Source organism: Pieris rapae, chromosome 14 (assembly GCF_905147795.1).
Source record: "Pieris rapae chromosome 14, ilPieRapa1.1, whole genome shotgun sequence".
Classification (NCBI taxonomy): Eukaryota; Metazoa; Arthropoda; class Insecta; order Lepidoptera; family Pieridae; genus Pieris; species Pieris rapae.
The window spans coordinates 8,962,261-8,975,171 of record NC_059522.1 but is presented as its reverse complement, the minus strand read 5'-3'; the positions used below and the strand labels follow the sequence as shown (position 1 = coordinate 8,975,171).

The 12,911-nt window shown below is 34.1% G+C and overlaps 1 protein-coding gene across 6 annotated transcripts in view; it reads right to left on the bottom strand.

Annotated features, from left to right (window-relative positions):
- The window catches only part of LOC110995235 (POU domain, class 6, transcription factor 2), a 118,015-nt gene that overhangs the window by 78,072 nt on the left and 27,032 nt on the right, over positions 1-12,911 (bottom strand). For all 6 annotated transcript variants that reach the window (XM_022262298.2, XM_022262297.2, XM_022262302.2 and 3 more), the window contains one exon: positions 10,783-10,880. In XM_022262298.2, the coding sequence (XP_022117990.2) occupies positions 10,783-10,857 (75 nt within the window). In that variant the 5' untranslated portion in view covers positions 10,858-10,880. The remainder of the gene's footprint in view (positions 1-10,782; positions 10,881-12,911) is intronic.

Genomic DNA, 12,911 nt, shown 5'->3' with positions numbered 1-12,911 from the left:
GAGCTGGAAGCAGTATTTATTATGGTATTAAAATTTGTGTTAAGAACCCCAGTAGGTAAAAGGTTGAAGATATAGAATATGGCAACACTAGTTTGTATTAATAGTCCTATTAACACAACTATTCATATGTTATGATCTTTTCAAGTCACCTATACAGTAATAATACAAATTCAAACAAATGTAAAGTCTGCAGACTTTCCGTGCAGAAAGGTAAGAAAATTGTAACGAGTCTATAGGACGTCAATGGGATCATCATGTATATCCATTTTAGTGGGTATGTTTCCGGCTTTTGAGGGAGGGGTATGTTTCCGGCTTTTGAGGGAGGAGTATGCTCTCTTTTTTCATACTCCTTCAAGAACAGAGCGTATCAATTCTCAAAAGGCCGACAATGCACTTGTGAATCTTCTGGCTGTGTGAGTGCCCATGGGCGATGCTATCACTTCACATCAGGTGAGTCTCCTGCCTTTTTGCCTATTACATAAATAAAAGTTACATGCGTTATTCTGAACATTTCTTGCAGGGTACAAATCACACTAGCAAATTTCTGCTAAAACTCAATGTGTTGTGGCTTAAAGACAGACAAATGTAAAATAAATATACACATTTGTGAGATAGAAATGTCCCTGGATACGATGGCAGGGGAGTAGAGTATATAATAAAAAATATATACACCCTTATTTTGTACCAAATAGTGGATCATTTTCACTATCTAGCTAACACAATATTTTTGCAAGAAAACTCAGATAGTGATATCCTGTAACCAGAACCCACTAATGATCTAATTACAATGATTAATGAGCCACATTTATATCCCGGGAACTGCCCAACCCAAGGTTATTTGATGCTAGTTCATTTAAAAAGTTTACAAGAAAATAATGTTATTAATAAGTTATTTATCTAAGGAAGATTTCTAATGAAATATTAATTAATTCAATTTTTTAATTTGTAATATTAATGACATAATATTGTGTATGCTTGTATTAGATTCAGCATTTGCAAAGGAGTTAAAAAATACAAATGTAACACGTATACGATAGATTATAGTTATTTATAGACGTTCTGTAACTAATCCAGTGGTTCGTATAAGCCTTGTGAGATTTGGAGTAATGCAAATATTTGGTGGTAATAATAATAATAAGCCTTTTTATTCCCTGTTTTACAACTGTTATTGGTAGGTTGGTGGTTATACTGTTGGTAGTTGTTATATTACAGTAACTAAAAAAAATGATTTTTTTAGTAGGTTAGCTTAGATTATGTTAGTAATATCTATGTATATTATTTATTTACGAATGTTTTGGTAAAGGCCTCCTCCAATGTGCCCAATTTTGTCTGTCCTATGCTATGCAGTGCTAGTTTTGTCCAGCTGATGTTTTCAGATCATCTTCCCAGCGGTCTCAGGATCTCCCTTTCCGCCTCGTGCCTGGAAGTCCTTTCCATTGGGTTACTAGTTTGGTCCACTTTCTGCTAGACATTCTTGCAACATTTCCAGCCCAAAGCTATTTTTTTAGCAAAAGTTAAACCGTTTGTAACTTTAGTACCGCCACTTATCTAATATAAAATTTTGTAAATATATTTTTTAAATCTCTAAAGTCTCAGAAACTGGAGAAATTATAGATAGATCAATCCAATCAAGAGATCCAAGATATATAGAGAAGAATGATCAGTGTAAATACAGCCCATCCCGTGTCTTATGCCCCATTACGAGCATTTATACCTACAGTGTTTATAAAATGTAGATAAATCGAGTGTTTAGTTCATGGGTATATTGGCAGAGCGTTTTCGAGTGTGTTTCTTAAATATTACAAATTGGAAAGAAAGCCTTTGTTAGTACAGTATAATGTTACATTATAATTGCAAAATCGATTGAGTTTTTTTTTATAGAAACAACAAACGAGCACGAGGCTCACCTGATGTTGTGATACCGCCGCCCATGGACACTCTCGTTGCTAGAAGGCTCGCGAGTGCGTTGCCGGCCTTTTAAGAATTGGACGCTCTTTTCTTAATTGATGTAGTCTACATATTCTTTTAAGAATTTGTACGCTCTTTTCTTGAAGGACCCTCAGTCGAATTGGTTCGGAAATACCTCAGTTTATTCGTTTAATGCTTATATATTTTTTCTTAAGTTCTTGATATAAATGATAAAATATTTCTTTGAAATGATATCTTTTACCGACTTTGACTAATTACTTTCCATTTTAAAGTTTTAATTATAGTGAAGGGTGCAGAAAATCGTTTTGCCTTGAGGCATAATAATTACTAAAACCTAAGTTTTTTCATTCATTTTTTCCTGTTGCATTTTTGAGTTTGACCCATTTAATTGAAAGTTTAAAATTGATAATATCTTCTCGGATTAATATTGGATAACACGTTCTGCCACCTCTTTTTCAAATTCTTCGCGATTATAACGGTATAAACAGTACTTATTTGGAGCTGGATATATTCGGTAGGTAGGTAAGTAGGTAAAGAAAGCATTGTTAAGATAATCCGGTGTTATGCTGGTATTGTTTTTCAGCTTAACAAAATTTATATGTATTACTTATACATGTTTTTATATTTTTTATATTTATGTTGTCGATATAGTAATATGTAGGATATGATGGACGTCAATCGTAAATAAGGTATATAAAATTGCGTATCGCTTTAATCGTATTTTACAAAATCATATTATATAAATTTTTATAAAAATTTTACAAATCAAGAGCGTAGAACGGAAGAGAACACCTGGCAATAAACTCTCCGCCACTCTTTTTAATCGCCAAGTTTTTTCTTTTGTAAAATTGTTATAAACGTAACCTAGTTTAGAATATTGTAATAAAATAAAGTTGTTAATTTATCCCAAGTCTCGTGTTATCGTTGTCTTTGTGATTAGAGTCGTCGCCGGTAAATAATCATCTTAGCAATATTTATTACTCCGGCTGCTAATTATTGAGGAATTTTGATACTTGAGTTATTGCTTTTTGTGTAATTATTTAAGTGAAACGTCTAAGCGGTAGAGAAAGTGTAACGGTAGTTTCTGTGTACATCATTTGTTTTAATTAATGTTATATGCGGTTTATGTAGTTCATTTGAATAGAATAATTCAGAATTGGCATTGGATATTTTAATTTCGTCCCTCCAATAGGATGCAATTTTAAGGAATGGTCGGATATCTTTCAATTGACTGAGATAAATGGACATTAATGAATCATTAAAATATTCGGTTTTAAATTATTTTTATTAACAGTTTTTCGAGTTTTGAATGTTATTAAGGTTTAAAAGCTTATAAAATTAAAATTTCAAATGATTTGACATCGTCGATTCATTATTTATAATTAACACAAGCCTTTGTGCCGAACGAACAAAGTTATGAATAAAAATTTCTATATTGGTAAACATAATAAGACCGAATCAACGGCGAGGGCCCTCGACGGATCGCAAGCGAAATTCGGGAAAAAATCTCCAAACCCGGCGTTTTTTATTTTACACAGAATTTAATTTCCGGCGTTCACGTGTCACGAGCCTCAAAAACTATTGCGCATCGCTCAGACGGTAATACAAAGCAATCTAAATTGGAAAATAGGCAACGCGCAGTGTGTGCTTACCAAAAACGACCATTCAGAATGCGACGCGATTAAAAAAAGAAGTCCGATGCCGATCGCGCGGGGGACGCCTCCCCACGCCCCCCTTTTCCCTATTTTTTTCTTTTTTCGGGAGGTGGCCGAAGCACGGGTGCATACAGCCAGTGCCCACCTTTGTTTCGCATAAACAAATTAATTTCGGCTGATGTTTCTGATGCCCAATATTCTGATACTTAGCGTTGCTTAATCGAGAAATCTTTGAAAAGATGAGTAAGACTTAGAAATAGATGACACGTGAGTTTCTGCAAAACCCCTTTATATTTTAGTCGATATCAACTCCGGGGAAATAAATACAGTTAATATAACTTTGTCTACAGCTATGATACTTTTGACATTCAACACGTAGGTATTTGTAAAGCACGCGAAACGTCGGGAAAAATTTAAAATTATGTACAATAATTATAACTTTATAATAATACATAGCTTCAATCCGTTAAAAAGGTTTTCTTTAAAGAAGACTCATTCACCTAAGATCTGTAACGTGATCTTAGATTTAAAGGAACAAGATCGCAGTGAACTGTGATAAGCGCGACTCACTTGAGCCACTATACAATATGGGAAGCTCTATTTTTGTTTAAAATGGGGAAAATGAAGCATTCTCCATTATGCACATTGAAATAGGCGCGAGACATTCAACAGCACAAAGGGCAAAGTGAACACGCCACTACATTTGATAGAATCAGGTGATAATCAGGCACTTGCGCGTACAGAGGGAGCCCCCACTCATTAAGGGGGTGGGTGAGGACAATGCATGTTTGTACTGCTTTTTGTCCATTTTTTTCATTATTTCATTTCATTTCACCCACCACCCACACGTCCGCGCTCGCGATTGCGCCTCCGCTTTTTTATAATTCGTTACCTTTTTTATCGGTCGCTCCATTTTCAGAGGATGGGCTGGTCGCGGACGCAAACCGGCGGGTCATACGCGTTTTGGACGCGTTTATATATATGTATTTTATCAATATTAAATAACAAGAAATTTAGACTGAAAAACATTTTCTAATAATTCCAACAATTCAAATAAAAAATCAATATACGAAATATCCTCATTTGTTGAGATGAAGACTTTACCAACTGTTTGAAAATATGTAATGTCGGAAATTGTTTAATAATGGCTGGCCTTAAAACAGCGCTGTTGTTAGGAAGTAGCGTTCAAAATCGCTAGTCTGCAAAACCCGTTATATCTGATCGCATCTAAGTTGCATTAAAATGCATAATAACTCTTTTGTTGGGTGCAGTGATAGGTGACCGGTGTCCAGTCGCATGAAGACATTCGCAATAATTGAGAAATTTTTACTCTTTTTTACATATTGGCATTTTCTGTGATGTTCTTTACCCTCCACAGATTACATCTATGTATCACACATAGATTTAGATTTAAGTTGCCTAGACACTTGGTAAATATAAAGGCGTTTATACTGATTCAATTTTGTCTTATTGACCAATGCAATTGTAGACATATAGACATATACATAACATTTATTTAAAGGTCATATAAAATTCCTTGAATGTTATAATAAGCAGTAATACAGTCGTGTTAATAGTTATTTTATAATAACAGTATTAATACTCTAATATCTAAATAAGTATATCCCAACCTTTCTAATGTTAGTCATGGAAAAATCTCCGGACACAATGACAGGGGAGTAGATCGTTAAAAAATACATAATTTTAAACTATAAAGAATTGTTTACTATAGACACTTAAATGTAACTTTAATAATAAATTGCTAGAAAATTATTAACGAAACACAGTTACTAAATTTTCAAATAAAAAAACTGAAATTCAAAGTTCACATAATTTTAATAAACTTTCGAAGAGTAGTGGAGTGTAGGACTCACTTCGGTAATATACTTGTCTATGGCCACTAAGCTATAGAAAAGACTAAGGTTTGGTGTAACAACTTTGGAAAATAATATTGAAATTACTTATGGTATATTATAAACAAAATGTAAATAACGAATTAGAATCAGCCATTAAACGAGATTTCCATTAATTTTAATGCGGCGGTCAACGATTGAGAACAAAAGATACAGAGACTTCATATTTTTTTCCTCCAATACAGAATGAATGTATGAAAGCGATTGTATTTAAATAAAAGTGCCTAATAAAATTCTTTCAAAGTCTCTATTGAGGGAAGACACTTTGTTCTTGTGTTACACTAACACTAATTGAAATATAACTATTATGTCCTTATCAATCTTCTGACTAGCCCCGTGGTGTCAAAAAGTTGAATATAATTCAGAATATTATTAAATAAAGAACATTCTTGATTTAAATACAAAAATTATTAGAAAACTTAAGTGAATATATTTTTTTTGAAACAGCCTCTCTAAGTATTCCCTGTCCGCGTTTTGTATAAGTATATTGAAAAAAAGATTTGAACTGGTCGTAATGTGCGTGATTGCGCATTTTGATTCGTTGTTATGTCTCGACATCTCGTTTGTACTTTGCTTAGCATTTGAATTTGCATTTTTAATTATTAAACATAAACACACAGCTAACATACATACACCCTGGCATACTTATAATTTTTTTTATTATAAACCTTTAGTCTTCAACCTGCGACTCCAATCCCTGAAGTCGTAGGTTTGATCTCCGGCTTTGCAAGGGACTTTCTTTCTTTGTGCGAATTTAATATTCGCTCCGAAACTAAATAACGTAAGACCTAAGAAGTCGATTGTGTAAGGTTGTTGATCACTTATCTATCTATCTGTTTCATGAAATGTTCTTGTTGTTGTTTATGATATGCCTTCTGTGCTTGATACACGCCGACTTTTTGTGTCATATACAAGACGGTTTCCTCACGATGTTATTCTTCACCGTTCGAGCTAGAATGTTATATTCGAACATAGATAGTCCATCGTTGCACAGCCGGGAATCGAACCTACAGAAATGGGAATCGCACAATGTTGCAACTATTCAAAACTGCTGTATAACACTTATACTATTTATGTTATTAGAAAATTAAAGAACAAATCTCAAATGAATACTATCCTAGTCTAGACGAAATAAAATTAATGACCTTTCCAATGAAAGTGAAATGATAATACTACGATATGCTCTATGTCCATACATAGTTTTTATTTGATTATTATAAAATCTATCCCCTTTAATTTTTTATAGAGATAACTAAATTACTGATTAGCCTTAGTGGCATAGTGGTTAATATATGATGGTCTGTACCCGGTGAAAACAAGACTTCTAATGCAAAATTATTAATATTCAACATTTTGCTATAAAATCGTTCAAAGGTTAATTCTCGTTTTCGCTAAAATGTCTCGATGCGATAATGCAAAGATAATTAAAACTAAATTCGGTATTAGACTCGGAGAATCACGTGCTAATTGCGCAGGGCTGGCGACGCGAGCTTGACTAACGACTTTGATCAATCACGTCCTCCGTGGGCAGCCCCGGCCGCGGCTGCGACGCGATTTATTTGTGCCAACCCTACCTCGAGGCGTTTGTCACATACTGTCGATGTTTATGATTTGCATTTGAATGAGGTTCATGTTTAAATTAGTAGCACATATCTGATAGGAAATGTTCAAGGGTTCTACGAAGTGCTACGGCTACATGAAAAATAATGTGAAGAAAGATTACTAGTGCTACGACGCTACAAGAAAATAATGTTGAAAAAAGATTACTAGTTCTACGACGCTACAAGAAAAATAATATTGAAGAAAGATTACGATGATGAATGAAATGCCGTTCAGACGAAATTTAATTAGAGTTTTGTAATCTCTCTTTCAATTAACGATTTCATTTTAAACTTAGACTATCTTTCAAATCTAATCTGTTCTATATCAAACTAAAAAGTCTGCAGTGAGCTAACGAGTTCGAAAAAGCATCTAGCACCAATGTAATATGTATGCGTTGAAATTTACAAAAGTATAAATCGCGAAAAATCCAGCGAACTTGGAATATATTTTTATTAAAATATAATGTAATTAATTTTAAAGATACTTCGGGCTTCCGAGCGTTTGAAAAGAAACAAATTGATACAGCCATCGAATAGGATTCCTGAAAAAAATACCGACCGGTTAATGAAAAAACTACGCAGTCAATATTTGATGAGAGCCAATTTAAATGTTCGTCCACTTGTAGACATCGCATAGTTCGGCCTGTATCGCGTATGTGGGGGGGCAACACCCGCCGAATTTCCGAAAAAAGAAAAACGAAGAAAAATAAACATGGCTGCCTCCGTGTGCGCGGGAAAAAATGCAGATATAATGCCAGTAATAATAATAATAATAGGCGATCGGTCCACTGCGCTGCTCCACCCGCCCCCACACAATTTTCATTCAAATGTGCTTGCGTTTTTTTAAACTATTTTTATATTTCGATATTTTTTCGGCGTACACTACGCGACTGTCGGACGATCGTGTCGGGATTCCCGCGCTTTTCAGATTATCTATTTAGAATGTCAAAATGTTTTCAAATAAACTTCATACGCGAACACGCGTATTGTTTTTATACTGGCAATATTTAAAATGAACCGTCTAAAATGTAGCGATACACCTGAATGAGCAGTCTTTTATATTTAATACTCTGTGGTTGGTATGCCAATATATACGATTTAGAATTATTGTTCATATAAATATAACTGTCAACTATATTATATTTTTATTATCTTCTTGCCCTCTAGAGAGACCTCTTGCTCACAGAAGTTTGGCTAAAGCGTATGGCTTTGTTATACTCATAAATTTTTTTTCTAAGATATTATATATTACGTTGATTAATTATTCAATAATATAAAAATATATTGTTAAAAAACATCAATCACAGTTAACCTTCAAACCAAGAGCGCTAAACACTTAACATAATTATATTTGATTTTAAACAATACGAAACTACAGTTCGTAGATACTATTGAAACTAAGACTACATCGTAATTTTAAATTAATATTTTACATTTTCATAAGGGAGTATAGTACTTGTTATTAAGCACCAAATTCACACATCCAGTGAGTTACGAAGTAGGCTTTACATTTTCCGCTTTCCCACGGTTTTAACACGTCTTAAAGCACCATTGGAGTTATAAACTTTTGCTGCGAACAAAATGAAAAACTGTTAATATTGGTTTTTCAATTGTTGGGGTAATGATGAATTTTAGTATAGTTGATATTGGGAATTTGTATAACATAGTAATTAAATACAATTTTCCTTGTTTTTTAATTCAACAAAGTATGTTTAAGGTTGTAGGTTTATTACATTAAATAAAATATATAATGGCGCCATACATATTAGGTCTGACTTAGATTTATGTATCTGCTCCTTGATAATTTCTAATGATCAACTGTGCCTGATACAAACAGTCGACTTTTTGGTGTTAGGCATACCCTGTGGTCACAGACAGAAAGACAATTGGTGCTGGGAATCGAACCTACGACCCCAGGGAAGAGTTGCACATTGAAACCATTAGTCCAATACATTAAGTAAAAATATTAAAAGGATATTTTTTATATAAGCGAAATTTTATATTATTATAATTCCCAACTGAATCTCCGAATTTGTTGGTACTATTTTGACATGATTCATTTTAAATATAGACGAACTCTCGTTGCATGAATACTAGAATGATATGTGCATAACAAAAATGTTAACGGGGTAGTTCTAAAAAGTAGGGTCACTCCGCCACTGGAAAACGTACGACAATACGACATGACATTCAATTTAAACTCGGCCGGAGTACGCGTTCAATAATTAACATAATGTACTTTTTCTACTTTTTGCACATCTCGTTTGACACTCCATCACTCATGGAAATTCCATTTTCAATGCTATGAGGGTAGGGGTGGGGTGCAGCGGTCTTTGCATCGCGCGATGGACATGGCGGTTTTTGGGTGGTGAAGGGTGGTCGAAAAAAAGATTGTTAAAAAGGCTGCCCCCCGCGACGGCAGTGTGTGAGTGCGTGCGGGTAAAAAAGCGCTCACTAATCGATACTATAGATTCTGAGGCAAGTAGGTTGCGCCGGTGGCACGCCGATTGGTCGGAGGATCGTTTCGGAATTTTTTTCGAGGCCTCTAACGAAGCGGTCGATGTTTAGTCTTTCGAAATCGGACCTTTTGAGCGGGGCGCGGATGTGTCGTCTTTTTACGCCAGCCCGGACCTAACTCGTTGGTCAACACTTGAAAATTAAGCGCGCTTATTCGCACTTAACTTTGTCCTCTCTGCTTCAAATTCTACGGTCACGGGTAAAGACAAAAAACGTCGACTTTGAATGGCATACTTGGCTCTTATGCGTCGTTTTGCAATCTTCGTATTTTCTTTATTTTTGTGGTGCAGCCTAGAGTTGAGTTTTTGCTAATGTACTGTTAAATAAACGAGGCTAAACTAAACTCAGTCGTTTTATACATGATTTTACATAGTGATTCATCTTACAAGTGAGCCATCTTTTTCTTGTCCCTACAACAATTGGTTCGAAGAAATTCAATGCCATTAATAAAAACAGTGATAGCAATAGTTCTATCACAATTAATGGAATTCTGTTATAATCTTAGTATAATGTAAAATGAAATAATTGTATTCTATCATGTCTATGATTATAAATTTGTTAAACTTAATCGAATTTAACAAATTTCTGTATATAGTAGTTGCATATAGTAGATCATTTTTCACAAAATGAGATCACAAAGAAGTTTCACTTCTTACGTGTGTACTCTAGTACATGCACAGATTTTTTTGATTTATTTCTTAAACTCAGAGGTTTTGATGAAGAGAAAAATAGAAAAAAAATCTTGATTATCTAATCAAACCGAAACACAATTGTTTTACTGGAAATCGAAACCAAGAATTCATGTGCATTAAATGCTTACCCGTATATCTTGTTAGAAACTTAAAATTCAGGATCAGGTGAAAATATTAGCAACTATAATTTTTAGTTCTTGTCGAACTCGAGAGTGTCCATGGGCGGCGGTATCACTTAACATCAGGTCAGCCTCCTGCCAGTTTGCCCCCTGTTCTATAAAAAACTTGTGCTTTTATTTAGAAGAAATCCTTACGTAAGAAAATTTTTCGAAATTCGGTGTGATCCTAATATAAACTATTAGTACGACCCCAAGACAAAGGCATGCAGCTTATTATAACATTTCACAATAGAGTGTTGTAAGGGCGGCGACACAAAAGTATAAGTAGATAGTGTTGAGTATTGGGTTAAGTGTACCTCATTCTTGAGGTTGATGGGCTCTTGCTGAGGCCGGGAGGGAGAGGTCCGCCCCCCCTCTGCACTTTCCAACATATCAGCCTCGCATCCCGATTCGTCTGAAAGAAAAAGAATACATTTAACCAGTTTAAAGAGTGAAATATTTATTTTCCGCCCACGAATTGAATTGACGATATCAGAAAATGCGACGAATTATAAAAGGTATATTAGTAACTATGGAACCATAAACATCTTAGCCTAAAAGGCTGTGTGTACAACTGTATAAAAATCCGTGTGGTTGTTTTAAAGCATTTATATAGACTACATATTATTTCATTTGTGAGAATACTCTACTATTATTCGTAATCTTGTCGCAGATGTGAGAAAATTGATGATTAGTGTTATCCACGTAATCTAGATGGCAGCTGATATTTGGTATATCTTTAGGGGTGAGAAAGAATCTTTAAAAGTTTATTTATTGGTCAACTAAAACTTACTTATAAGAATTAAAAATCTTGCTTACAACGTAAAAGCACACAACTACAACGTTTTTAGGTCTGAACTTCAGATTTCTGTATCTGTTTCATGATAGTTTAATATCAGTGGTGATCGGCCATCTGTGCCTGTCACACGCCGTCGAATTTTTGTGTCTATGGCAAGCGCCGGTTTACAAACGATATCTTTCTTTACCGTTTGAGTGCATGTTAATTGCGTATATAGAAAGTCAATTGGTGCACAGTCGGGGATCGAACCTACGTCTTCAAGGATGAGAGCAGGCTGAAGCCACTAGAATCTACTCTAACGTAAAAGTATATAGACTTTAACAGCTATATGTAATATATAAATAGGAGAACGAAGAGCTGGCACCTACCTCGCCCAAAGAATTAGTCTAGCTATTCAAAGGGAGAACGCTGCCAGTATCGTCTTTTTTTAATAATCAAAATATCTCTATATATTTATTTCGTAATCCTACAGCTAACATAAATTATATATGTATAACAAAAAACAATTACACCAAACAATTATGCCAAATATGAAATGCATAACATAAACAAAAAGGTTCCACCACCAAAGAAAAATCAATAAAAATATTAAATACACTTAACTATGGCTGTGACCATTATATGTATTTTATTTTATTTATTTATTCATTTGGAAACAAAACAGATACATCTTTAGAATAAAAATAAAGTAAAAAATAAAACATAAAATAAACACATTGGATGTATCCACAATAGGTTTCACTAATATAAATACATACATGATGATAGAAACAAAACAAAACATGATAACGACACATATACATACATGTAAGAGTTAGGACATTAATAGTTGTTTTAATTTTTTTTTATAAAGCAGTAGAGGAGTGCAAAAAAGCATCAATGTTTTTGACAGAATCTAAAGCAGAACACAAAACCCGAATAACTATATTATTATCCTTCTTAGACGTATTCAAGTAATTGAAACTAAATAATATAATTTTTTAAACATACGTGATATTGTTTAACTATCAAAGCATATGTTACAGAAAACTTCGTAAAGATTTGAGTAGTCATGTTTCATAAACAAACTACGGTTAAGCGATAGACAAGGCGTATTAAAGAACTCATATCCGCACGTAAACGAAAAGCTAACAACACGTATAAACTTGCGAGACAAACACCAAAGCCACAAAAGAACGAAGCCTGTGCCTGACCTACCCCAACGCGTACCAACAAATAGGTCAAGATCCGGCGGAGTCGGCATTCGGAAGGAAAATTCCCTCTTTATTTACCTGTGGGAGGCAAACGCTTTGAAAATCAACGCGGGTTTCGTGTGGGCTTTGCTTTGTTGGGATGCCTCGGATGCCTTTCATTCTTTGTTAAAGATGTTAGTGTTTTTTTATCGAACTTTCGCTGGATTTTTCACTTGCATTTTCCTCGAATTTTCTGCTTGGATTATATAACGTTTGAGATGTTTGTCCCAAATGTTTAGCACGTCTATTAATAGTATTAACGCAAGTATAAAATCTCAACCAGGCGATATGTATAACTTAAAAAATCTAAATTTATATAATTTTTTTATAAAACATTTTATAGCAAATATAAATTTTATTCACTATTTTATCCTATAGCAATGACTTAGTGGTTGAAACGTCTCTCAACTTTGAA